This window comes from Cenococcum geophilum (assembly GCF_001692895.1).
Source record: "Cenococcum geophilum 1.58 unplaced genomic scaffold K441scaffold_28, whole genome shotgun sequence".
Taxonomy (NCBI): domain Eukaryota; kingdom Fungi; phylum Ascomycota; class Dothideomycetes; order Gloniales; family Gloniaceae; genus Cenococcum; species Cenococcum geophilum.
Window position 1 is genome coordinate 1,647,071 of NW_027137586.1, and position 27,938 is coordinate 1,675,008.

Sequence of the window (27,938 nt, forward strand, 5' to 3'; positions counted from 1 at the left end):
GCAGTTATTATTATTATTCTTCCACTTAACGCGATTAAATTAGAGTAAGTAAAAAAGATTATAAAGCTACCTTATGTTCGACCTATTTATATATAGAGGAAGATAATATCCGCCGAGCTAATTAAGGATATCCGTATGGGCAGCTACACATATATCCTTATCTCCCTAGAACTTTTAGTTAGTAATAAGCTGTATAAGGTTCTAATAGACCCAACGTTTCGTTCCTATATTGCCCTTATAGTAGTTAATAAAGTACACCTGCTTACTAATTAGGGAGAGACCTTCCGTATAGCGTACACACAACTCTTTAAAGTACGTTCGGTCTTAGTTAATAAGCCTTAGTTTATATATACCGTAACGCTAGACCCCTCTATATTTCGGACTGTATATAAGCTAGCTAGGTTTAAACCTAATATATAAGTTATTAAAACCCTAATTAATTAGCTAGAGCTAAAGATTATACAGAGGGTTATAACCGCGTAAGAGAAGAAGGACTTTCGAGTTCTTTACTTTGCTATTACTACTGCTCTAGTGTATTTGTATACTACTAGTAATAGTAACTAAGGAGAGGGCGAGCAATTAAGAAGCCGCTTAATATCCGTATAGCGGATATATTACTAATAGTTTAATTAACTTTAGCTAATTCTAAAGACGATTATCTTCTTTAATTCTAAGGAGTGGATAGCTTCCTATTGTAATACTATTTGTAGCTGGTTAATCTATCGCGGCTATAATGCTGCTGTTATTAGAGAAACGGTGTAAAGCTACTACGTAACGCTTACGGATATTAACAAAGATCGCTTATATGCCGAATATACGCGCCTAACGTCTTAAATTCAAATTCTACTTGCATTAGATGCAGTAGTATACGGCGCAGATGTCCTAGATATCTACTATTCTATCTAATATAGAATGCCTCGCTATAAATCCTATAATATGCTAATATAGCGGTTTAGCCAGGCAGGCTAAGGAAAAGGCCTCTTAGGCAAAGCAATCTTTATGGTTAAGAGCCGCTGGCGGGGTCCTCGCGATAAATTAGGTGGTTCTAAGTATACACAACCTCAGCGTATAGGCGATCTTCGCGTAAGCGCGCTACATAATAATATCCGCGGGCGACAAGACATAGAGACTGCGGATATTGCAAGCAATGCTTTATCTATAGCGTCGGTTAGTACTAAGCGGTTGGTAAATACAAGAAGCGGGCGTGGGTTAAGCCCTAGTGGTTCTACAGTACGCCTACCTAAAGAGCTTATTGTACCGACCCTACGCCTAAAGAAGCGGTTAACTAATGCGCAGTTATGTAGTAAGCTGCCGTTTACCCTATAGCGGCTAGTTAATAAGAATTAGGTATACTTACAAGCGATATAACTTACATACTATAGAGACCCACAGTCTACTATTAGTAAAGACTTATGTTACAGTAACTGTAACCCAGTAATATTTATGGATTGCGAGTACGATATCCGCACTATAGCTAATATAGATATCGCGAAAACCCGCTGGGAGCCTATGTTAAGCAATATACGGGGGTGGTTTACGTAATAGGCGGAGGTTAGGTATTAGGATACACTATAGACGCCTATAGTTAATTGCGTTATACCGGATAAGCAGCTCTATCGCCTTTATAATATAGGGTGGGTTCCAGATGCGGCATTATTAAGGCAAGTAATGCCTAAGTGGGATCCCAATATCCTTGGTGAGGATCTTCCATCCCTTATTAAGCTTTTAGTAGATAAGGAACAAAAGCAGAAGCAGGAAGAAATAGGGCAACTCTTAGGTTCTTCTGGGTTAATTATACAGATATTAGAGCGGTTTTCCTAAGCGTTAGAGCAGCACGCTACTATAAATAAGCGCTTATCACAGGCTCTTATATAGGCTTCGCAGGTTTCGGATAGGAGATTTAAAATATTAGCACTGTGGCAATTAGCGCCTCGCCGTAGCGCTAATATATCGTAGGCTAGTTAACAGTTAGCTATAGACCTCTTACTAACAACTTAGGAAGAGGATATATCTATACCTTCGCCAACTCTTAGGTCTCCAGCTCCTACTCCTCTATTATTACCCTTATACCAGCCGTTAGATATATCTATACCGCTAGTAACCTACCAGTTAAATATATCTATATTAGTACCGTAGAGGCGGTTAGCGCAATTAAATAAAGGTAAATGTATGCGAAGAGCACTAGACGAAATTAATAGCAACGCCAATTAGTATACAGCGGGCTAATATTAGGCGAGGTTAGTTAATATCAGGCGGGGTTAGCTAATACTAGGTAAGTTTACCTTATATCCGCTAAGTAGATATTGCAACCAGTAGCTAATATCCATTAGGACAACAGCTCCCCTCTCCCTCCTACCCTATACCCCTAGCAAGCGCAGCCTAGAACTAGATAAATTAATTAATTAATAATATTAATTACTTAGGAATATATACCAGTGCTACTAACTATAGTGGATATTAAACGGCTATAGTAATAGCTTGCGGCTAATATCTTATATTACTTATTAAGCAACTTATACGCAGGCTAAAGCTAGGTTTAAGTAAAGTTAATAGGTAACATAAAGCTATTTAACTTATTATTATCGTTATAGAGATTAAGCTTATTAAATATAGCGGAAAGATTACCGCCTAGCCGTGAATTAAACTTGTTAAGGGCAGATTAATTAAGTCATTTAATACCTAGTTATAGTAGAGGCGGCGCTTCTATCTTTACTTGCTATGCCTAACGGCGGATAATAGAACCTGCGGCAATCGCATTAGTAAGTGATTAAATATCCGCCGTAGTAGATTTAACAGTATGTCGAGTAGACATCCGTTCACCGAACGTGATCTTAAACTTTGCACGTAGTGGCCCTATATAATTAGTTATATAGATACTCTAGCGGAAGAGCGAGTCTAGGTTAAACGTTAAATTGCTATAAGTGTATATAAGCTGCTTTAGCTCCCTATTAAGTAGCTCGTTATCAAGATCTATTAGGTAGTAACTATTCTATTTGCCGCGGTTATTTACCAGACTATTTACTAGGATAGCTTACTAAAGCTTAGGGGAATAGGTATCTGTTAAAGTTAATTGGAAGAAACGTAATATCTCTAGTAGATAGTTCTTATTCCGACCACCTACGAAATAGATATAGATGTGGGGGAGCACGCGGCTGAGCAGGCCGATATCCGCAAGCTTAATGGCGTGCTTAAGGACCTTATATGTCTCTACTAGTTGTAAGAAGCGGATATGCGTTAGAAACTCTGCATTAGTAGGCTTAGAAAGTGTCTGTAAGGATATAGCACTGCTAGCCTGCTTAGGGTGACCCTTTTGCCGCGGTTCCGCAGGCTAGCTGGCATGGTTGGCCGCCCAAGAGACTTCCTAACCAAAAACAGCTGTGCGGATATCCTTAATTACCGCTAATAGACGTTGCGGAGATAGACTCTTAAGGTACCGCTTGATATCTATAGGCGACTTAGTGTTATAGGAGTCTTTAATCTAAGTATGGAGCATCGCTATAATACAAGCGTTAAAGCTATGGAGAATTAGCTCCTCCATATAATAAAATGGCGCGCGCTTGGCTAGGATATTCCTTCGACCTAGGTAGTTTATATAGGTATATAGCGTAGAGTACTCTTAGGCTGATTGCTCGCCACTATAGTGATACCGTATAACTATATATAGGTAGTTTAGCTTTAGGTGCCAAAGAGCTAGAATAGGTAGAGCCTAACGCAGGCTATTATAGGCGGATATTAACTTGGTACGTTCTCCCTAATATAACCAAATAAGCTTTACGGTCTTTTAATTACCATAGATTAGGAACAGTCGCTCTTTAAATACTTTATTAGTGTGTTATAGATTTATTTAATAGAGAAAGATATTATTTAGTACCTTATAGGTTTTAGATATAGAGGCCTCTCTAGTTATAATAGGTCCTAAATTGAGCCTAGACGTCCGCGCAGCGGGTATTATATTAATAGTAGGCATACATAGATGTTTAAACCGTGGGTTTTTGCTAAGTAATATATTAAGGCCTAGGTACGCTTCTACAATAGCTTTATAGATTAAAGCTATTAAGATCTGCTTCTATATCTCGTCTTATAGATTACCCAGAGCCTCTGTAATATCTAAGAACTTAATTAGGATATCCGCATAAAGCATACTCTATTAAAGCCCACTATTAGGTATATATACGCTAAAGATAAGCTTACCAGTCGTGCGCAAATAGAATGTCCTAGTATCCCTAAGTGTTTAATACTAAACTTATTAGAGGTAGTCGAAGTTATTATAAATAATAATTGTATTAGAAGCCGCACCTATTAAGCGGATTTTCACCTATACGTAGGTTAGTGTATATCCGTATCGCGGAGATTATAGGCTAAACCTTAACTCCTAGGCTACCCGCTCCTTCTGCTGATTTAAAGTAGTATAACTATTAATTAATCTAAGCCCATAGAGCATAGAAAGCACGCGGCGCTTAACGCCGTTAGCTTAGAGATATATCCCTAACAGCCATAGAATATAATTTGCGGAGTTTCGTAAAAGGCCAAATGTAAGCGTAGAAGCTATTAGAACCGCACGGCCTTTATATAAAGAATATTTACGTCAACCCTCTTAATATACTGTGATTATATACTCTAGTATAGGTGCGTAAGTCTTTACGGCTTAATAGCACTGCCCGAGGTTAAGCTGCTTAATATCCATATATTAGTTAAAGCTGCTAAATAGTAACTCTTTCTCCCTTAGCTCTTTAAGCTCTCCCTAGATGGTAAGAGTAACACTAGCACCTACTATACCGCGTTTCTCTATCTCTTTAGTATAGATATCTAGGATATTAGCATCCTCTAAGAGTTTGCTAAGGAGCTCTCTTACTCTTTTTTTCTTTAGTGCCTTACGTAAACCTTTAGCTATTATAATCCATTTAAGCGCTAGGTCTCCTATAGACATCCGCTATAGCCTAAAACGGTTAACAATTACCCAGACCTTCTCTGCAGCGGATATCCTATTAGCGGATATTACAGATATTACGGGTATTTTGTTAACTCCTACTTCTTTATCCTCTTAGGGATCTATATAGTTTAGTAGCGGTAAATAGGCTATTAAGGACCGTATTTAAGCTAAGGAGAGTAATAGGGGAGACAATAGGGGAGATAATAGGGGTAGGACAAGACCGCTAATGCCCTTGGGTACTATATCCGCTATATCTCTTAATTCTCTAGCGGTGTTGGTTAATAGAGAGGGTAGTTTATTATCAAAAGTTTAAGAAGACTGGCTCCCGCTAGATAAAGTAAAAGGGTTTCTTCAACGCTTTTTAGATACACCCATGNCTGGCAGTTAATTCTAGAAAATCCATTAATTAGAGAGCTAATTAAGGCGATTCTAACGTAGGTATTTACAGGATAATAGACGTAGTAGTTACTTACATTAATTTTGTTAAAGTTAATGGATTGCCTTATATAAATAGAGCGGCTTAGCTTCCAAAAGCTTGCCAAAGTGGCTCAGACCAAGAAATAGATGGATCTATTGAATAGGTTAGCTTGCGGATATTCGATTATCCGCGCAGCGGATATTCATCGGTTTCTTAGTCTGAGCATGCTGAGTCAAGTCTCTTTGAGCTCAGCGACGTGCACGTGATAGATCACGTGACAGCGCGCGGGCCATCGTGTAGATACCTTCTCGGGGCCCTCGAGCCCGTTAGATTCTTCCTCATAGAGTATCATATGTATCATTTCCATCAGCCTGCTCAGCGCCTGACATAATATACTGTCATTCATTGCGACTTTGGGGCTTCAGTGTGAATGCAAGGTTGTTTACTAGCGAGCGGGTCGATCTATGAGGCATGCTAAATTTCCAACATCGCGGCAAAAACATGTAGAAAAATACTGTTGATGCAGCTGGGGAGAAAGCTAGCACCAGGGCAGTCCCGTGCGTGCGGCCATTAGCGGAGCGCCAGGACTCAGCTTGCCTACCTATAGCAAGAGGCTCAGCTGGACTCTGGCACTCGGCCTTGTCTACACCCCGTCGCAAACCCTCAGCCTAATACTTCGTCGCCCGCAATCTTCGCGGATTAACGTCCTCTAATGTGCCTAGCTCCCCTGCACCGTTTCCTCGACTCGCGCGTCTCCACTTTCGCACAATAATGCAATTCGCCGGCTCACGCCGCGACGCTGTCGACGCTCCATATGCGAGACGAGAGGCCCGGCCGTCATTGAGGACTGGATCGGCTGAGAGGAGAAATTTGAAATGGAAAAAGAAAAGCGACGTTAGCTTTTCTGAAGTTTCTGAAAAAAATAGCGATTCTACGGGATTTGTGACGGCCTGGAAATTTGAAGAGGGAGAGCCGATTATGAAGTTGATGGAGGATATTGTTAACGTGTTAGAAAGGCTTGGGAGGAGGGATAAAGGGAAGAGGCGTGAAATCTTGGTATGACGATAACATCTTTATTTGGTCGAATTTCCCCGTCTTTGGTCTATACTTCTTCCAATTTTCAAGTATAAATGTTCAGTTCGAAATAAGTCCGATTTTTATATTGATGACCTTAAAAATATTTCAGATTCTGACAGTGAATAGATCCACCACCTCGCGACCCAAATCCAGCAATTTGTTCCGCCAACTCCAATAACCTCGCCTGACCTTTGGCTCTCCTCTTTTCCTAGCTATGGCGCTCCGCCTCCGTCGTATGACGACATACTCGCAGACTTACCTCCTGATTATACCACTACCGATGCCCTCGCCACAGGGCAGACACCGGATTACACTCTATTTCCCTCCCTCAACCTGTCTATCGCGTCCGATGCACCTAATTGCATGCGTATAAAATGTAATACTTCTCCAAGCTCATTAACTGTCTTCAACAAGAAATCGTTGTACGGGCAAATTGACCTCACCAATTGCCCAGCGGACTTTAATGGACCTACCTATTGGGCTGGCGATAACGATGAGAAGGAAGAGGAAGCGGGAGGTACTGGCAGTGGTGATGGCGATGGTGGGGGTGGGGATAATGGAGGAGGGGATGATGGAGTCGGAGGGACTGGGGGTGGGGATGATGGAAATGGCGGAGGCGGAGGAGGGGATGGCCACTGGGATATTTGGGCCACTGGCAAGAGAAAGAAGAAAGGTAAGAAAGCGCAAGAGGAGGAAGAACGAAAGAAAAAGGAGGAAGAAGAGGAGGCAGAGCGTAAGAGGAAAGAGGAGGAAGAAATGGCTGCAGTGGCAGCTGCAATGAGTGCGGGAGACGATCTTAGCTGGGCAGAGCCTCAAGAGGCTAATGCTGATGATGATTGGGGAACATTTACAATGGCAAAGAAGAAGGGGAAAAAGGGGAAGGTTCGTAATTTTGGTTAACGTCTAAATTACAAGTATCATATTCGCTAACCCTCACGACAGGCCGCCGACCCAACGCCCGCACCGCTACCTGAACCTGTAGCACCTGCAGCACCTGCAGAAGATCTGACCAATTTTGACGATATCAAACTCGATGATATTGGTAGTAGTGGCGCACCGAAGATAGACGTGAGCTTTGGCGACATGAATACGTCTTCTTCCGGATTTGGTTTTGGCGAACTTAGTAGCTGGACTTCTGGTTGGGATCCTAAGACTTCGTGGAGCTTTGATGGCGGCCTTGATTCCAAGGATAACGACGCGAAAAACGATAATCCGTGGGGCTTGGATAAGAAGAGCAGAAAGAAAGAATCATACGGATTTGACTTAAATTTTGACGCGTTCAATACCCTGGCCGCGCCAGAAGCTTCGGCGCCAGCCGAGGAGGCCAAGAAAGATGATAATAATGGTGATGGCTGGGGCCTCGGTTTTGGAGATAAGAAGATCGAGAAGAAAGGAGGCGCTGCAGCCATTGAGGAGCCAACACCAGCACCTGAACCTGAGTCATCCAAAAAGGAGCCGGCGCCAGAGCCAGAGCCTGAGGCGGAGTCCAGTTCACGGGGCGGTGGTTGGACGCGTCACAGAAATGGTATGAGGGGAACATACAAGCATGTATCCCTCAAAGGAACGAACGTCCCAGGCCAAGTAATTAAACCTAAGCCATCCAAAAAGGAGCCGGCGCCAGANCCAGAGCCTGAGGCGGAGTCCAGTTCACGGGGCGGTGGTTGGACGCGTCACAGAAATGGTATGAGGGGAACATACAAGCATGTATTCCTCAAAGGAACGAACGTCCCAGGCCAAGTAATTCACCAAAAAAAGAGAAGTGTCGAAGAGCCCAGGCCAGTAGGGGTTGGGGAACCCGAAACAACAGGCGCTAGAGAACCGCCAGCCGATGATGGTGTGGGAAATGCTGATGCCAAAGGTGAGCTGATAGTCTATGCTTAAACCACCGGATAAAGTTGACGAGAGATCCAGACTCCGAACCCCCCGGTGAACAGCCGCTCGAAGGACAACAGCCAGAGCCGCCCAAAGTTGAGGAGCCTGAGAAACCAGCAGATAATAGAGAGGAGCCTGCGAAGGTTGAAGAACCGCCACCCCCTTCCCCTGGGCCCGTTGTGGAGGAGAGGCCAGCGGGTGATGGATGGGGTGGTTGGGGAGTGGCGTCTTTGGAAAATAAGAGGGGCAAGAAAAGCTCGGTTTTTGTTCTTATGCCCGACCCTCCAAAAGGAGAGATCTTTGAAGTTCCAGCGATTCCTGACACTTTGGAGAACAAGGAAGCGCCTGCTGAGGATGATTGGATGAACTGGGCGAGCACGACGGCAGCCAAAAAGAAGAATGGCGAATCTGAACCCGAACTCCCTCCATCTCCACATCCTGGGCCCGAGCCCGAACCTGAGCCTGTTGTTGAGGGCTCGGCTACTGTTCAGAGCCTAGATGGAGTTGAGGAGCCCAGGACAGAGGAGGAAGATGAGTGGGCCATGCCTTCTTGGAGCACCAAGAAGAGCATAAAGAAGGCGTCACACAAGAGTGTGATCGGACCTACGAATGCCAAATTTGATTCGGGTTATGGTTCCATGCCGGATGCCGTCTCAGAGAGTAACGAACAGGATGACGACAACAGGTCAATCAGATCTATCCTGACCAACGCCTCGCGGGTGCTTCTTCCACCGCAACAAGAAGAGCACCTTATATCGGCATTTGTGGGAGATTTGTGCCAGGACATTGACTTCTGTAGAGACCTTGGCGACGCGCGTGATCGGATATCTGCTCGTCTCCCCGATCTTTTGAGGACTTTCACGCTGAGACTAGAAGGAAGTGTCAATTCGAAGATGGAACGTGATGCGAAGGAATTTGTTCGGCAACAACGCGAGTAAGTGCGTTCACGCTAGTGTGTTTGAATCCAGACCCGTGCTTAAGGCTCTGCATATGAGCACTAGTCTAATAGCTGCCTGACACTCTTGATTGTTAGTCGCATTACCTACCAACTCCGTGAGAGCCAAATGCCAGCGGAGATGTCAGAAGATGTAGATCTGTCCACTCCCCCGGAAGATGGCATGTCGCTCGCCGAGAAGATGGCGCTCTGGAACACTGCCGAGCACCCTAACTTCCCACCGGAGCCAGCACCTGTCGACCAACAGCTGGACGAGGCCCAAGTACCCCCGAGATATCAGGAAGTCCGTTCATTCCTGTTGGACGGTCTAGCGTATCAGTGGTTGCTCGAGAACGCTCGGTCTTCAGCATTATTGACTGAGAGAAAGGGAACAATTCTAGAAGCGGTCACGCGCATGATTGATGCCATGTTCTCGTCCACGAAGACTCCAAAATTACTACGGTCCCAAGTATTCCAGGTTAACATGTTCTCGTCCACGAAGACTCCAAAATTACTACGGTCCCAAGTATTCCAGGTTAACTTCAAAATGGATTGGGATCTTCCAAATTTCCTGAGAGGTCAGGGGTATGACACTACACTGGAAATCGCCGTCGAACACGCCATCACAGTTACAGGGTCCAGTAGCAATGCTCAAGCATTGAGCTGTATGGACTATATGTGCCAGACTTGGCCATCAAGTGGCCGCGAGGTCGTGCGCGTGCTGCAGAAGGCCTTAATATCTCCAAATCTAACTTGTTCAAGTAAGTAAAGCCTTTAGAATTATTGTTCAATATCTAATTATTCTAGGTTGCCTTGCTGATGGAACGGAGCTCGACATCAATTTAAGATTACCAAAAGCATTAATCGTGGCGCGTGGAAATCAGGCTGCCCTAACAGAGCTTTGCGAGCAGCTTACTTGGCTTGGAGCTGCTCTCCGAACCTCTCCGGTATCATTTGGAATATGTCTTGCTACTCCGAGAATTACAGCTTTCGAGGACGCCCGTTCCAGCAGTCTAGTGCCATCTATTATGGTTCACCTCGGGTTCACTATCACTCTATCCCTAGATCACGGTCTATTAACTGACGTAGACGGCACTTGTTGGCACGCAATGTTCCGTAATCCAGTTGTTGTTAACGGTTTCCCAATACTTGCCCGACATGAGAACGAGCAAGGACTGGAACTACCGCTTAATATGATGAGCATTCTGGCCGAAGCCCACTTTGCCACGTGCTATGATACGACGCTGGTTCTGAAGGGGCTCTGTACTATGCTTGTACCCACGCGTCAGACCGAACGTTCTATTACTTGGCATTTTCTATTTAACGAAAATGGGAAACGTATCCCTTACTACTCTTTTCGAAAGCGATGCCCAGGCTGGATCGGCACCGACAAGGTGAGCACCGGCCTTCTGGAGGCTGGAAACTTTCGCAACTTTGTTGGATGGGCATCAGACATCACCAGGCATCTAGGTATATTTCTCTCTAGCTACATTAACTGCTGCTTTGAAGACTGACAGTCAAAACAGGAACAGAAGAGGTGGAATATAGCAAGATTGACTGGGCCGGAGCCAGAAAACGCTCTGCGGGACTGGCTGTAGAGCAGAAGCTAACCATCTCCATTAGCAAGATTGTTGGGGGATATGGGAGTGTGGTCCGAGGCAACAGAGACAAGCCGGAATATGTTAAACAGTCTATATACTCAATGCAGATCGAGAACGCCCGCAACATTTATATTGTGCTATACGATGTTGCAGCTCGCCGAGGGTGGTTAGTCGATGGGGCGAGCGCTTTGCTACATCTTGTGCGAACGCAGGTTGCTCAAGAACCTTACGGAGGCGCCGGTTCTCTTTTTAACAACCTCAGCTTCAATCACTCGACATTCAATCATCCAAGAATTGATGGCGGCCCGAATGCAGCTGCGGACATTTTAAAGGATAATCGTAACATGAAACACGTCATCCTCAGGGAGTTCGACTCATACGCTGATGAAACAATCAACGTACCTCAACCTGAAACAGTTTCGACAGTTAGCGAGGACTCTAGCAATAAGGCGAACAATCGATCGGGAAATAAGACGCCCAACTCAAGCAAAGGGAGAAAAGAAATTTACACGACAACATGCTTGAGAGAATTGGTCTCACAGACCTGGAGTACTCTAGAGCAGATTTATGACCGCCAAATCGAAGTTACAACAACTCACACTATAAAACAGTTGCAAGATCCATTTGGGACAACACTAGAGGGCTACGAGTTCATGGGTATCGTATCAGCCAGACACATCTTGACCCGACGCGCTGTCAGCCTCCAGTCGAACGGGGCGGCCTGGATAGGGTTGGCAAGGCGGATACGCGCAATTACCCTTTTCGGTCAATATTTTGGAGATATATACAAGCCCGCCGAGAACATAGGGAGACAGATCTGCGAGAACTGGAGGACTGTTCCGCAAGGCCACGAGTATCTTGCGGCCCCTATATCACTGCTGAAAAGGATCAAGCAATACAGCAGGGAGGAAGGCGAAGTTAACGCAGGCTCGCCAGAAATAGCCGAAGGTCTCCTCTGGTCCCAGTCAAAGGACGCGTTTAATACCTGTTTACCAGGCTGCAAGCACATCTTTCTCAACCGTGTCCAGCAGCTTCGTTCCTCTATACCGGGGGAAATACTAGGCAAGATGGGCTGGGGCGAAAACGGCCCTCGGAAGGCTGACGCCTTCGCGGAGATAAACGGCGCCGTCTTATTCGGCGAGAGCAGTGTTCTGGACGTTCAAAAGCTAGAGCTTTCGTCGCCACTGGCGGTGCACACGGAGGGCAGCTTCTACGACAGCGGAGTCGGTTCAAGTCTACAGGCTTCTTCCCGAACCAATCCAGCAACAGCAAGCTCCAGTGGCGTGAACCCATATTCACAGCCTGCACGACTATCGGCAGACAGCACGAGAACTTCACTATCTCCATTGGATCAGACCGGGGCAAAGAGTATGAGTGGAGACCACGCTGAAGCTAGAGATACTACTTGTGGGACGGAAAATCCACCAACCAGTTGTGTAAGCGCAGAAGCAGGGCTTGCCTGGGTGCGGCAGACAGGTGACGACGCTGTGGCCAGGGCTAACAGCCTTTCTCAGCAAGCTATGTCTCCGGGACCGGCCGTCACAAACATGTCCACAGAAGATGTTCCTGCCTTAAACCAGGCCTTGGGAAGGAGAGGGAAGTTTACTGCAGGTCTGCGGGGAAAGCTTGCTAAGATGATGCTCTCGCGTTGGAAGAGGGGAGATATGAGATGAAACTGGGTGTCACCAAGGGACGAATCACACCTAGTCTTATTACGATCTGTGGAATAAAATCACTTCAAATCTGCATGGAGGATCTATAGAGACATGAAGCTATTCGTACCGCTCCCCCACCCCCTCTTCTTTTGCTTTTGGTGAGCAACCAGTTATTTTTCATGTGATGGGAGTGCCAGATGTGCAGATATGTAGTGTACAGACAAAATCCACACTTCGATCTTTCTGCATAATTCTAGCAAAGTACCCTTAATTCTATACTACATACGTAAAAAGGAATAGCGGGATAAACTCCCCATTCGTCGTCAACGTAGTGCGCATGCAGAGCAGCCGGCAAATAAGTTGGTGAGGATGGGACGCTGTAGCGGCTGTTGAGCATGGCCGGCCAGAGTTGTGCGGGAGCTTGCGACATCTTGAGAAGTTCATCATACACATTGCTCACGACAGCAACAAGGACGCCACCACGGTCAGTTAACGTAGTAAACCGGGGCTGGAGAGTAGGGATATTTTGAAGCTTCCACAGATTAGAGGTCTCATATGGCGTTGCTAAATCAAGCGGATGCGATGGTCCAGTATTTCGTGTCAAGAACTTGCGGCCCCAGGTTTAGAGATCGGGGTGTGGGTCTGAAAATCCTGAGTAAACGTCTTCAAGCACCGTAATCAGGTCTTCATGTGAATTATGTTGATCATTCAACCCTTTCAACGCTAGGATCCTCAATTCTTCAAACTTCAGCTCGCATGTAAGCCTGAAGACTCGGATGTCCGTAAGGAGACCTGGCGCAGATTCGGGGTGAAGGTCTTTGATAAGAGGTGGGCCTTTACCATTGGGAGTGTGGACCCCGGCAAAACCTGGGCTGTAGTTGCGGTGGGGTAAAAAATCATAAATGGCTTTGAATACGCCGAGATCCACACCTTCCGGGATCTCCAGCCATAATCTCATTGAAAAAACTTCCTTGATGCTGGGGAAATCAGCGAATTTATCTGCTGGAGCATAAACAGGTTTGCCGACAAATATTAAACCGCTAAAATCCTTTGAAGATTCAGCTGGGTGACGCAAAAGATCCTTGAACTCTCCATCGGCATTTACGGTGTAGAAATTCCGTCCGTGTACACATTCTGGGATACTGAGTAGTGGTTCGCACGCTTTGCGATACCAGCTATCGATCTTGGATTGCTATATCGCCTTGAAATTTGCTGGGCAGTAACTGCGACCCGTTTTTGGAGGTTCCGGTCCGAAGCCACGAAGATTGTACCCGAATGGGCTGCGGGGACTGTTGTAGCCGTAGCCACGGCCGTAGCAGAAGCCTGGTTGAGAACAAGCTTGTAACCTAATAGGAAGAGCACGACGTTCATTTATGCTGGCTGCCGATAGATTCTTGATGGTATACATGATTTTACTGGAATGATTGCCGTATCTGAGACGCTTTCCTCCTTTCGGTTCGTCGCAGTGTTGAGGGCCACATGCAATAAGAAAATAGGCGTGTATCATATGGTGAAAGAGACTCACAAAAATTTGATCAAGAATTGCTTCCTTGTGGTTGTCACTATTCGGAACGATGGCAATTCGGGTGACTCGAAGGTTAGGATGATATCCGGGAATGTAGGTTGCTCCGGAGACGTCGGGACAGGCACCTTTAAATTCAAGGAATACAGCGTCCTTGAATTTGCCTGCAAACACAACCTCATCGAGGGCGTTGAATGCCTGTCAGGCAATACCTGTTTTCGGTATGCTTAGAGCGTATGAGTCCCTCGTGCCATGTGATACCGCTCGCGCTCAGCTCAAAATATCTGCAGCTATTCTTGAATTGTGCGAGTCGGCCTTCTCGTAGTAGCATAGTCTATGTTCCATCCCAGATCGCGCTTGCATTGATAGTCAGGATCCTGTAACCGTGACCGCGGAACAGATTGTGTTCGTGGACGGTTTAAATTTGCTCGCTCGACTAGTTTCTGATACCCAGTCATACAGTCTAGACTCATGTTCATAGTAACCATCAAATTCACAACCGCGATACTCGGGATAACGATAGCGGCGTGCAGAAGAGGAACGATGAGGGATCGTAATAAGAGAACGAGAATGGTTGAAAGACATGACAGGAAGCGAAAGCAATGCCCTCTGTATGCACAATTGATAACTCAAAAGTAGTTGAAGGTTGAACTGGTAGTCACCGTCCTCTTGAAAAACTTATACTACTTAGCGCACCGTTAAAGTCATTCTTCGCCTCCGTTGTGGAACTAGTATGCTCGTGTGCTATTGAACTCCATGTGCCATTTAAAAGTGTTGGAAGATGAAATTTTGAATACGTTGGTGGCGTCGAAAGATGATTGCTTGTCGCAATCACGGGGACAAGCATCGGGCTCAGCTTTCGCGGCGCCATGAAAATTCTGAAAATGTGATTTGGTACGGAAGAACGTCTGTTTGCATTGTTAGTATGGCGCAGGAATTAAAAGTGAGTCGATAATGACGTTGGAATAAGAGAAGCTGCCGCACGTATTACCATCGTTATTGTAGGCAAGGGAATGGATCCTAAGAGATTATCGTGGGACATGCACAAGGGAAAAAGATGGCCTGGCTAAAGGAGGAAAAAAAGTTATGTGGAGTAGGAACGCGGTGTTGCCATCGGGTATTTAGCCCTTGTGTCTAAAAGTGAGCGGTACCTCGAGAAGATATCATCGAACTCGGATTGCTAACTGTTGTAGGCGGGCAGACAATATCTTTTTTCAACAGGCAAAGACAAAAACAGGAAATGAAAGTCTTCATTTTGCAAAATCCAAAAGTTGTCAGACACCCCAATCCGAGCTCCAAATTACCCCAAGTAAAAAGTCATGAAATGTACAATGTCACCCGCAGTGCACCTGAAATATCAATAGCAGTGCAACTGATGGGCTGTACAACGGCAGAAACCGCACGCTAGAGAATACTTGCTCACTCCCGGTCAATGAGTTTTCCGTCGGACCTGGCCCAAACGTGATGTCCGGAAATTGCTCGTCACAAAATATAGCAACTGTTCAATGCCAAGTACATCGACACACGCCGTCAGTCATATTCAAGATGTCCAACTTGCCACTGCTGGACCTAACGTTGAACAATCGTCGTTCGCGGCTCAACTTAAACGGCCTCTAATAACCACCACTGCGCCTGTCGTAATCGTCACCAGGCCTTCCAGTCTGGCTTCTTGAATCACCATAGTGCTTCCGCCTCAACGCTGCAAGCCTCTTCTTCTTGGTGTGTGTATTGATATATGTACCGATGACAAAAGCGACGATGTTGAAAAATGGCACCCACGTCTGTTCCGGAAGGAATTTCTGCGCGAATGCGAGGGTAATTGGAGATGTGATCCAGCTGACCTTCATGACGGGCATGAAACCAGCTTTAACAGTTGCACGAACTTGATGGAAAGTTCGCGCTCCAGCGATGATCGCCATTGAAGTCAAGTAAACTGTGTTCTGCAAGGGAGAAATCTACGAAGAAAACGCGTCAGCTGGCTGCTCTACCGCATGTGCACAGCGGTTTGTCACATACAATCAAGTTGCTGACAAGGATCTGAAGAATCTTGGCCTTCAAGCTTGTCCGCCCACGGAACATTTTCTGCAGGAGAGAGATCAAGACGTGCCCTAATGGCGCGCTGATGAATGCGCCGTAGATGGCCATCTTAGGAACCCTGGAGGTGAAGTAATGTCCGTGCTTGCTTCGGTCTTGCGCGATCCACGAGGCTAGGAACTCTTGTAGACCTGCGAGCGTACCAGAGGTAAGCATCTTGGTGCGCAGTGGGTTTTCCTGGAGCTGTTTGAGATAAGCCTGCTTCGCAAGTATAGGGTTAGCATCGCATTCGGCCGACTATTCAATTGCAGTATACGTACAGCAAGGTATCCATTTGCTCCGCCTCCTTTGGTCAAGGCATTTCCGACATCGTGAATGAGATCGTGTTTGCCGCCGGGAGCTGCTGTCGTCGTTTGGATCGTCTCCTTCTCGAATTTGACCGACATGGCGACCGAGGGACTTCAATCACGTAGCCACGCTGCCGAAGGTTTGGGTATCGTGTTTCATCTGAATTTGACCCGCATGGCGACCGAGGGACTTCAATCACGTAGCCACGGTCGCAGATATCGGGGAAGCGCGTGGAGGGTGTTTGTAGTACGGTGGTAGTGGCGGGAAGAGACGTCGGCAAGGAAATGAGAGATGGAGCTGACGATGGAGGTTGGGAACTAGCTGTGTTTGTTGTTCGCTCTCCTCCCTCGGATGCCGCCGAAAAAGTCTAGCGGCTTGCTAGGTTCGCTCGCGATTGTGCAGTCGAGGGGAGACGAGAGCCGGCCCACTACTTGAGCACCCAAGTCAGATCTTTCTTTGCAACGTTGCTAGTGCTGAAGACTCTGCAAGACGGAAGACTCGGGCAGGAGAGAGGACCGCCCAGCGCTGCAAGCCGATGATTCCAGCCAAGGGTATTTCCACAACAAATGAGTAGTATCCTTCGCACAGCGCCGCGATCCGCGAGCGGGAGGGGCGATCAGCCTCAGTATGCTAACCTAAGAAGGTAGATAGGCGAGGTTAATAGACGTTCAAATGATGGATGAGGACGCAGGCCGGTGGAGAGCTCCCTTGCTTGATGGCCTTCCCACGAGGCAGAAGCACGTACTATAGATCAGAACGTGGCGCAAGGAGGCCGCCCATCAAGACCCCAAACTTGGGATTTTATAAACGGATAGAGTATACTACTCGGCAACAAGCGCTATCGGTGAATATCAAAGGAATGGGAGAGCGGTATTTGAGCAAAGCAGGCAGTTTCACTTCATTCACAGTACCAGCGCCCGCCAAGATATCAATGTCCTCACCAACGCTTCTCTGTTTTGCACTTGTAAACGCACAACTTCATCCGCATTGTCCCCGAAAATTATTACCACTTACCTATGGGATTATATCGGGCCTTTTCTTGTTCCACGGTTCGTCCTAGCACATTTTAGTTCCTTTGCTGCCTCGTCCCATTTTAGTTCCTTTGCAATCGTTTTATCTTCTGTCAACCTCTTGACAAACTCTACGCAGCGACGTACCACCTGCCTACCTTCTTGTGACGACCTCACTTAGCGAAGGCTTCAAATTCAATGCGCAGACGAAGTAGATCTCCGCTCATTTATGAGAAACCTTCAGTTGAAGACACCAATGTCCCCAAACAGTGGATTCTCACTATGAAGGTAGGTGCAATTCCTCTAAATATATCCTAGCGATATAGGTCCAGCATTTCATTCCAACTATACTTCGTGAAAAGAGGTCTGTAGCGTGTGTGACTCATATATGACTGTCTTGAGCAGTTCTCCGCTGCTTGCTCACAAGACCTAATGAGCAAACAAGCCATCAGGTTTAAAGTGCTCTGCGCAAGCTAACGCTTTATCTGCAGGATCGTACACCAGTACTGCGACATGCCATCGCGGAACCAAACTGCACTCACATCGACATGGATAGACTGTTTGGACATCATCAATGCCAATTGTGCTTGATATTTCCTGCATTAGGATGGGTCTATGTTTGTCGACAAGACAGCTATCAACAGGGCACGGCTATATCCGTTCCTACTAAAACTCCCGTGGAACTCAAATTGAACAGCCAATCACTACTGCGGGCAGAGCTTCAAGCCATTGGACTTAGCAACTCAGTCATTGAAGCAGCCGAGAAGGACTTCTACACGCTAGAGCAACTTGAGATACTCAAGTTTCAAAAGTTGCATCTGAAGCAGGTGATTTCCCTTGCGGTGCAAGGCTTCTCAAACAATAAGTGCTCAACACCCATCACCAAGTCCTCCGAGAACAACCCGCCTGTTACCAACATTGGTGGCGCAAGCGTCAGCGTGACAAAAAGTGATAGCGTCAATAACCGCTCGGTCGAAACTCCTGAACATTCAACAAAGAAACTCAAGCTTAAGCATAAGACCCAGCTCGCTCCGCCGTGCACGTTCAAAGCCTGTCACACCTGTCGTCCCTATTATAAGGATCGGATCTATATATCGTTTGGGGCCGTATTCGCCGGGGAAACTGCGCCATTGACGGCCCAAGACGCCGCGGCACTTCCAATCGGCAACGTGAATGTGCTAAGGAACATCGGCCTTCGGCAGCCGCCTCGAAAACATCTGCTCACGGACGAATCTGCCGAGGTCTTTTCTGGTAGCGCCAGTCAATTCACGACCCAGACTACCCAATCGGAACGCGATGACTTAAGTCGCATCAGACAATCTGCTAGGAACTTCTATCCCTTAACCCGTTGGGGTCCTTAGAGAATTCGCTACTGGATTTGACTGGGCACCTGCATTAAACCGGGTTCTCCGATTGGCTGGTCCCTTATCGATAACCGTAGGACCCAAATCAACGGGTTAAGGGATAAGCTTGGCTCAAGAAGCCTAACCGAGCTTCTGAACGAGTTTCAGATGGCCGGGCTTCGAAAGAGCTTGAAGAGTGCTTTCCATAACGTGTTCAGGACAGGCCGAGAATCGTCTTCCGAAGGCTCAAACATCACTTTACCACTTTCCGGTACCGGCAAGCATCGAAAGCTCGACCAAAACGTAGGCGAATTCGACTTGGGCTTACTCAAGAGGATCCGGAGCGTCAGGAGGAGGGCTTTGGAAGTTGCACGAAATGGCTCGATGCCCATTGTGGAAGTCGTGGAAGGTAATGAAGAGGACTACGTGGCCGAGGCAAACGGTGATTCGCTCGACAGCTCTGAAGATTCTTCCGACTACTCCGCCTACTCTGGTTTGTCTGAAGGAAGCGAAGTCGAGGTCGATGGCGGTGTTGCGTTGACTGAGGAAGCAGTTGAGATGCATACCCCAGACATCATTACGCAAGTTTGAGATATCAACGCAACCCAAAAAGTGCTACGAAGCCTGTTCACAGATGGTAGAGCTCATAGGATCGCCCCCGATAACGCTATATTCTCACTGAGATAAGCCGACTTGGTTGATGTACCATACTTTGTTCCACGGACTATGCATAATAAGTTACATCCCAGTCGGGTATGTTGTTGCCATTGGAAACTTTCGGCTAAACGTGTCCCCGCCGCGATGTCTCGGATTATTTGCATTATCGGGCGTCACAACTGGCCGTGGTCTACATTCGGCCATATTTCGTTTTAAGCGACACTTTACGTATGTATCTGAGGATTAGCATGCGCATCGTGAGGCCTTATCTAGAGAAAGCTAGCTGTCCAGTCTTCACGAAGACTTTTGTATTCATAAGAATAAATACAAGTATAACATTACATGATCTCTCTAAATACTCAGCCTCTATGTACGCAGATTCCTGGTATCATTCTCCCAATCTTGACTCTTCAATTCCCTCCCCTGAGAATTATTTCTTAAGCCGTATGCCTCCACTCCTCCCTCAACGCTACTGCTCCGGCCACCATACCCAAAAACCCCACCCAGGCATCACCCACCACGCCCTCCTCAACACTCCAGTGCACCGTCAGCGGTGCATATGCCATATTCGACACCGCATTGCACCACCATATCCGGTCCTCTTTCCTCCTCTCCTCTCGGCTCAACTTCTCTTCCTTCTCCCCATCCCCAACACCCTTCCCCTCATCCTCCTCCCTCCTCCGATAATACCACAGCGCACCGAGCCTCACGCCCTCAAGCCCCACATGCGCCGCCCAAAACCGACAACTCCACACCCACCACCTAGCCTGCCTCTTTGCGCCCACCTCACCGCTCCACCCCGCCGTATTCAGCACGCCCTTCGACGCGAGATAGGCCCCGTTCTCCAGCGCCTGGTACGCCGCGCACGCCGCTACCTGACCCCACGTCACGGCGCGCAGCAGCTTCTCTTTCCGTCCCGCGCCGGCTGCTAGCGGTGTTGTCCAGGTCCGGCGGCCCCAGGAGTAGATGCCGAACAGGCCCCACAGACGCACGAAGATGCGGTAGTCGGAGATGAGGTCCGCGAGGGCTTTCGAGCTGGTGGTCGCGTGCGCGAGCAGCTGCGTCGAGGGCGGCGCGGGGAAGGTCGTTATCAGTGTTTCGCCAGGCAGCAGGGCTTCAGATGCCTTTGAGGCGATGGAGGTGGCGAGAGATGTCAGGCGTGCGGTGAGGGCGTGGTTGAGGAGGGAGTGCAGCAGCGTGAGCGTGTAGCTAAGGGTGCAGAGGAGCGAATCGGTGCCCGAAGGTGTGGAGAAAAGGCGTGAGAGGCGCAGGAGGAGGCTGTCGGAGGATTTAGCAGCTGTGAGGAGGCGTTGAATGGGGAGGATATGGAGGGCTCGCATGCGGGGGGGTGATTTAGGTAGTGGAGATGAGGGCTCGGCTTCTGGTGGGGAGGTTTCAGGAGGTGGGGGTTCGGTGGAGGGGATTGTTGTTGTGGACGGTTGGTCGGGTGAGGACTCCATCGTGTGTGAGGACAGTGGAAGTTTTGAATTGGATGTGTGGGAGAACTCTGTGAGGAAGGGTGATGGATATATCCAATCTGGTGTTTATCGTGATGCAAAATGACGCCGATAAGCCGAGGTTGGACATTCTTTCCCGGCGATCTCACGTGCCGTAACTTCAGCGGCTACGTAGATATCCCTTGGCTGGTGTCCGGAGCTTATCGATAATTGGTTGAACCGTGCACGAGAACACCAAAAACTACGCAGGACACAGCCACCTGATTGACTGATCCTTATCGATAGCTTCTCAAACCAGCGGGTTAATGGATAACCGTAGCTTATGGGCTTTTGACGGTTTGGAACATCAAAACTAATGCCTCAAATGCTCAATTACAAACATTTTCTTAATAAAAGCCATCACGCAGCATTATCTACGGTATTAATAAATTGAAGCTTTAGTTTTATATAATCAAGGCCTTTGAGTGAGCCGTTGCTGCCGCAGCTTGTTATCTCATAAATCCGACGCTCCGCAGAAGATTCGGGCGACACGGGGTAATGCACGGACGCTGAAAAACTCCTAAGAGCATACTAACTCCTGCCAAATCCCGCACTTAATTTAGCCCCCTGTATCCCCCTATTATCCAGTAAATCTTCTATAAAGCGTCTAAGGGCTTATAAGCGTCGCTTTATATAAGGGATATTTTATCCCTTACTAGAATAAACGCAGCCACCTCGCGTAGCGAGGTTGTGAGTCTCGCTGTTGTGACGTTAGGTGATAGTCACGCAATGTAGATTTATATAATTATATAATATATTAACAATAGCCATTCACATAGAACCCTCCAGCGCTAACCTACTACCTTAATTAGTTAACTAAACTCATATTACAGAATTTGCCATCTCACAACTATATGGCTGGAGCGGGTCGGCCGTCCTCCCTACTAGCGGTGGCAACGTTAAGGGTCAAATCATCATTACAGTTTAATGGCACTTATGGACTGGCCTACTTAACCACGTGACGTTGAGTCGTTGAAGCTCAGCCACTGTATACTGCCTCCAACCCCGTTATTATCACCAAACTCATTCCTTTAAGCGTTCTTCCATAAACGTGCCACCCAGGACAGTCGGAGTTCTTTGACTGCTCGACACGTACACGTCTTGCTATATCTACTCTGTCTCCGAATCGAAACAAAAACTAGTACTTCACAAGGGTAGGGCCAGAACGGGTGGGACCTTTATACTGCCCCACGTTCTTCCATTGAATCTACAAGCCAGCACGGTCGCTCAAGCTGTGCACATCTTGCCTACATCTATTCGTATGATTTCCTTAGCTAGAGCTCTCCAACAACCCTCTCCTCATGCGTCTTTTGCGGCTTGAAAATGGCAAGAACTTCACAATCTAAAAGCTCAAGAGAACAATTGCTATTGCTTAAACCAAGCTCCTCCAGGAACTTACGCCAGATAATCAACATATCAATTCCCACAAACATACTCATATATCTTAAGCAAGGTATCAACATACAAGTATTTACTACTATGGTCCGTTCCACTCATATCAATTAATAACCTTGCTCTTCCACCTTCCAACCGCTCCTCTAAAGGCAAAGATTTATCCCTCCACATTTCTAACCCATTTTCATAAGTAATGCCTCGATAGGTCCTAGCGGTAATCCACTGGACATCAAGTGAATACCCCGACCGGAACTTCTCAATAATTGATCGAAATCGACTATCGCCCTAATGGTCCCGCATAGACACCACTTCCTCAAGCGTACTCTTCAAATCCCTCTTGAAGTCCTCTCCATGCTGACTCAATACCTCATCAACCCGAGACGAGCGCACAGCACCCAACTAACATCCGTGAGCGTGACGATGGCCCGGTCGTTGAGTATATAGGCAAACTGCAAATATCAATATCAAAAAAAAAAGAGCAGTAACAACACCATAGTCATACCTTTACCCCCCAACCCGTTAGTCCTCTCCTCCAACACACTCAAACGCGAGAGGGCCGCATCAAATTGCTCGCGAGTGATGTAGGTAGACGCCATAATATATATTCAAAGGCGTACGAGTGCTTCAAGACGCGTGTACACATGGAAGGGAAATAAGAGAAGAGGAGGAGAGGAGAAAGATCCCCCCTATTACCCCTCCCCAAAAAAAGACACATCACCACGATCCTCAACACCAATTAAACAACTTGCCGAAACACAACAGACTTACAACAGAAAATACACGTCACCACAACTCTCGGCGACACCAATCAAGAACGTGCCTTCCATGGGTCCCATTGTGGTTCCCGCCGTGGGTCCCGTTTCCACAGCTCGGTTTCGCATCTCGCTCCTCTTCCGAGACCCTTGTCGCAAGAACGAGAATGAAGGAAAATGGTAGATGTCAAGGATGTGAAGAGGACAGGCCCATCATTGGCGCTGAGGATTATTGTCGATCCAGATCGGGTTTTGAATCGGGTTTCCTTACCACCGTCTTACTACTGTCTCGGTCAGCGACTCGGTCATCGACGTAGTCTACTGCCCCTTCTTCCTTATGTATATATAGAGGCTATAGAGCCACATTCAATAGACAGACTCCTCACTCTTTACTTACTCATCGGTGCACGGACTACCGATCGACAATTATCTTATTTGAGAAGAAGCACAGCTGTTTCAAGGTCTCCACAAACCTCTCCAGATCATCAAATCTAGCAATGTTCTGGCGGCAATTATACCCGTGAAACGGTCCTCAGTGCCGTTAGCCCACCACCACCGATTGTCTAGGTACCCGTGCACCCTGTAGAAACTAGGCAGATTTGGACTGCGGAAGCGAGACCATGGCTACGGCGATATATTCGGGCGTGACCCGCGCTTTATCTTTCCTAGCCGGTTTACAATTTATAGGATAAATTAGCGGTGTTTCTAGCGCATAAACTCGCCTAAAGCTCTCTACAGTTTGTCTACGATAGCAGGGAGGGCGGCCGACCCGCTTTGGCTACACCCTTGTGAGGATCTACTTTTTATCGGTAGGGGGCGTACTTAGGCAGTCTCTTTGTTGACTCAGCATGCTCAGACTAAGAACCCGATAAATATCCGCTGCGCGGATTATCGAATATCCACAAGCTAACCTATTTGGTCGATCTATCTGTTTCTTGGTCTGGGCCACTTTAATAGGCTTTTAGAAGCCGAGCCGCTCTGTTTGTATAAGGCAAACTATTAACTTTAACGAAATTAATGTAAGTAACCGCTATGTCTATTATCCTGTAAATACCTATATTAAAATCGCCTTAATTAGCTCTCTAATTAATAGATTTTTTAGAACTAACTACTAGCTATAGGTGTATCTAAAAGGCGTTAAAGAAACCCCTTTACTTTATCTAGCAGGAGCCAGTCTTCTTAAGCTTTTAATAATAAACTACCCTCTCCATCAACTAATACTGCTAGAGGATTAAGAGATATAACGGATATAGTACCTAAGGGTATTAGCGGTCTTGTCTTACCCTTATTATCTCCCCTATTACTATCCTTAGCTTAAATGCGGTCCTTAATAGCCTACTTACCGCTACTAAACTATATAGATCCCTAAGAGGATAAAGAAGTAGGAGTTAATAAAATATCTACAATATCCGCAATATCCGCTAAAAGGATATCCACAGCAAAGAAGGTCTAGGTAATTATTAACTATTTTAGGCTATAGTGGATATCTATAGAAGACCTAGCGCTTAAATAGATTATAATAGCTAAAGGTTTACGTAAGGTACTAAAGAAGAAAAGAGTAAAGGAGCTCCTTAGTAAACTTCTAGAGGATGCTAATATCCTAAATATCTATACTAAAGAGATAGAGAAACGCGGTATAGTAGGTACTAGTATTACTCTTACTATTTAGGGAGAGCTTAAAGAACTAAGGGAGAAAGAGTTACTATTTAGCGGCTTTAACTAATTGTGAGATAAGGATATAGATAGGGAGTCTAATAATAGAACAATAGGTATATTGTATAGACAGAGACAAATCCTTAAGGGAAAAGGAGGAGTCTGTGTATAAGGTAGGAAGGGTTTTCCCTAGGTACGTATAGAGCACGTGCCTTATGGGCGAGTCACCCCTAGGTTATTTTAGGGTCGCCTATACCTTATAGCTATATAACTATCTACTTAGGTTTCACCTAATAATGCCCCCCCCTTTAAAAAGAGTTGTCCCCGATCCTTTATATACTTAAGCCTTAATAAAACCCCATAAAAAACCTTAGTAAGGAAAAAATTTAGAGGGGAAAAAGCGTCTTAATTTTGCGTATAGAGGGATAGGTAGTACATATACGCGGCGCGAAGATATTAAGGAACTTTAACCGGCGGTCGAAGTTGTCTAATTAGTTAGATTTACCTTACTAAGACTCCCCCACATTTAACCGAGCTAGTAGTGATTTTATATACCCAGTATAGAAAATCCTAATTAGTCTATTTAATAGGTAGAGCTAGTAGAGCTTAATACCGTCGCCTAAATTTAGTAGACCAGAAATATTCTAAAAGCTTACTTGCGTAGGCAGGTTGCTAGTACCTCACGGGTTAGTTATAAGTTATTCATATATAGCTAGATTTATAGATGGTAAGGCTATATACCTATTAAATCCGCTACTAACCCTGATTTAGCCTTACGCTATACTAGCATAGCGCTATATATACTTCGCGGGTAGGTTATAGGTTACTTATATACAGCCAGGTTTAGGACGGCAAGGCTATATACCTATTAAATCTGCCGCTAACCTATGCTTTAGCCTTACGCGTTATCTATATAGCATATATATAAAATAGTATAAGTTATTAGTACAAGTTACCACTAGCGGGTCACTAGTAGGTCGTGGACCCCGGTTAAATAGACCCTAGTTATAAATAGGCTTATTCTCTAATATATAAGTAATCTGCTTAGCTAGTATAGAGTAATAGACTAAGTCTAGGAAGGGTGCTTTTTAAATTAAGCTTCGTTGCCGGTATACGCCGTAGCTTTATTTATAAGTCACTAGTATCGCCAGGTTGCGTTAGAGTATAGTTTATATAAAATATTAATAAATTAAAACTTCACCCTATATATACGCCGTAGTTCTTATAGCAATTATTACTTATTCTTTAATCCCTTAGGACGTCCTCTACTCCGCTTTAATACAGGTTATATTTTAATAATAGCGCTTACTTTTCGCCTACGCTTTAGCTATAAGGCTAGGATATCCCGCTTACGGTACTTATCTAGCAGTTATTAACAATTCTTAAGTTCTGTCTTATATTTCCATTTATTATACTTATTTAGCTATCCTAGCTATTTAATAAGGTACTGCGGTTATCTAGTACAATCCTAGTAGGTAACGATTACTTCTACTTCCTAGCTGCCTTCTTTAAGCTCTTTTACTACCGGGGGTTAAAACCTAGGGCGTAACCTATTGTTACGGCACTGACGCGCGTAACCTGGATAGGGCCTAGTCAGGGGGGTTCGCTTACGTCTTGGCTCCATATATATAGACGTGTCCTTTCCATGACCTTCTTCTTCTCCTTATCTTAATATCCGGGTCAATAGACTACTAATTATACAGGCTTGCATACGTTCTACGGCGCTCGTGCCTCGATTAACTAAGTCGCTGTAACATTATATCAAGATCCCTTAACCGATCGCAGGCTGTTGTATCCCAGGTTAAAGAAGCCCTATAGCCTAGGGTAGTTGATGGGTAACGGAGCCCTATATACTAGTAGGTAAGGAAGGAGAGCCTAACTTCTATAACAAAGAAGGCAGGAGACGCACACTCTAAGACAAAGCAGGATCATTGTCATTGAAGTCCTGTGGTGGCTGGGTATGGAATCCCTACACCGTGCAGGCACCCTCATTAAAGTCCTACACCGTGTAGGCACCCCTCATGTTCGATTCTTTTTTTTCTCTTCTCTCTACCTAACGGCCGCCTATGCTATGGGGAAGCACGTGCCGAGCGGTAACCTCTTTCCGACCGTACGATCTCGTCGACCGACCGAGCAACGCGTATATCTGTCAACCGAACGCGTACACCTACCGACCAATCAATCGATCGAACGACAACCCTTTAAACGACCACCGTACGTCTCTATCGGACGCTTGCACCGTACTACTACCTAAATAGTCCTTTTTAATGGATACTAAGCTACGTATACTGTGAGGAACGAAATCGGTTNATACTGAGACTAGTGCTATACACTGGCTGCGAAGAACGACCCCGACTGATACTAAGTTGTACAAGCTGCGAGGAACGAAATCACTAGGACTATCAACGCTGGCATCACTCTGCTATTAACTACCGATCGTGCCGATATGCATACGATCCATATACTCGACAACAGTAGCGCTAATACGCCTGCTACTACGACCTAACTACAACTGTGCCGATACGCCTACAGTCTTCTAACCGTACGATCGTGCCGTTACGCCTGCGATCTACGACTTCCGCTTATATCGTACTGCTATAACAAACGACTGCCCTGCCACAGTCGACGAGACCAATCAATAGCCCGAGCTCTACGTTTAACCTACTATCACAAGACAACCGATAGACGAGCTCTGTGCTCGACCACTATCGTTACCGCCGCTAGTACCGTACTACTACCCAAACACAGCTGCTCCTACCTGCAGCTAAACCTTAATTCGACCACTACTGCTCTGCCTGCAGCATCTCATCGACTACTACTGCCCCACCTGCAGCAAATAACTACAACTGTACAAGAGGTAGAAGACAAGCGCCTAAGAATAAAGCTTGAGGGCAAGCTTTTTTGAAGGGGGGGGTAATGTTACGGCACTAACGCGCGTAACCTGGATAGGGCCTAGTCAGGGGGGTTCGCTTACGTCTTGGCTCCATGTATATAGACGTGTCCTTTCCACNACCTTCTTCTTCTCCTTATCTTAATATCCGGGTTAATAGACTACCAATTGTATAGGCTTGCATACGTTCTACGGCGCTTATGCCTCGATTGACTGAGTCGCTGTGACACCTATAAGGCTCTAGTAAGGAGACATAGAAGACTAGGTAGAGCCGTACTATAGTAAATAGGAGCTCTAGCTTATATACTTGCTGCCCTACGCGCTCTAGGATTTAAAACGGTCCTATAAACT

At 46.2% G+C, this 27,938-nt stretch overlaps 6 protein-coding genes across 6 annotated transcripts; 3 read left to right on the forward strand and 3 right to left on the reverse strand.

Annotated features, from left to right (window-relative positions):
* Positions 1-5,968: 5,968 nt before the first annotated feature.
* On the forward strand, positions 5,969-12,633 carry K441DRAFT_150125 (uncharacterized protein). Its single transcript, XM_067640185.1, has 8 exons — positions 5,969-6,404; positions 6,552-7,307; positions 7,368-8,283; positions 8,337-9,231; positions 9,331-9,709; positions 9,767-9,992; positions 10,039-10,701; positions 10,758-12,633. Exons 1-8 carry the CDS (start codon positions 6,120-6,122, stop codon positions 12,503-12,505), a joined length of 5,868 nt encoding a protein of 1,955 aa, XP_067502744.1. The 5' UTR covers positions 5,969-6,119; the 3' UTR covers positions 12,506-12,633.
* Positions 12,634-13,109: 476 nt separating this feature from the next.
* On the reverse strand, positions 13,110-14,309 carry K441DRAFT_724066 (uncharacterized protein; the record flags this gene model as incomplete). Its single annotated transcript, XM_067654103.1, has 2 exons — positions 13,660-14,309; positions 13,110-13,621 (listed from the first exon to the last, which is right to left on the reverse strand). The coding sequence occupies exons 1-2, from the start codon at positions 13,856-13,858 to the stop codon at positions 13,110-13,112; spliced, it is 711 nt and encodes a 236-aa protein (XP_067502745.1). The 5' UTR covers positions 13,859-14,309.
* Positions 14,310-15,622: 1,313 nt separating this feature from the next.
* K441DRAFT_566725 (uncharacterized protein) lies at positions 15,623-16,489 on the reverse strand (the record flags this gene model as incomplete). The annotated part of the gene is made up of 3 exons (XM_067643760.1): positions 15,623-15,964; positions 16,026-16,304; positions 16,364-16,489. The coding sequence occupies 3 exons, from the start codon at positions 16,487-16,489 to the stop codon at positions 15,623-15,625; spliced, it is 747 nt and encodes a 248-aa protein (XP_067502746.1).
* Positions 16,490-17,124: 635 nt separating this feature from the next.
* On the forward strand, positions 17,125-18,915 carry K441DRAFT_150058 (uncharacterized protein). Its single transcript, XM_067640184.1, has 2 exons — positions 17,125-17,689; positions 17,893-18,915. The coding sequence occupies exons 1-2, from the start codon at positions 17,600-17,602 to the stop codon at positions 18,760-18,762; spliced, it is 960 nt and encodes a 319-aa protein (XP_067502747.1). The 5' UTR covers positions 17,125-17,599; the 3' UTR covers positions 18,763-18,915.
* Positions 18,817-19,690, forward strand: K441DRAFT_662037 (uncharacterized protein). Its single transcript, XM_067648982.1, has one exon. The coding sequence runs from the start codon at positions 18,913-18,915 to the stop codon at positions 19,333-19,335; it is 423 nt and encodes a 140-aa protein (XP_067502748.1). The 5' UTR covers positions 18,817-18,912; the 3' UTR covers positions 19,336-19,690.
* Positions 19,686-20,943, reverse strand: K441DRAFT_662039 (uncharacterized protein). The gene has a single exon (XM_067648983.1). It carries the CDS (start codon positions 20,859-20,861, stop codon positions 19,839-19,841), a length of 1,023 nt encoding a protein of 340 aa, XP_067502749.1. The 5' UTR covers positions 20,862-20,943; the 3' UTR covers positions 19,686-19,838.
* Positions 20,944-27,938: the final 6,995 nt, after the last annotated feature.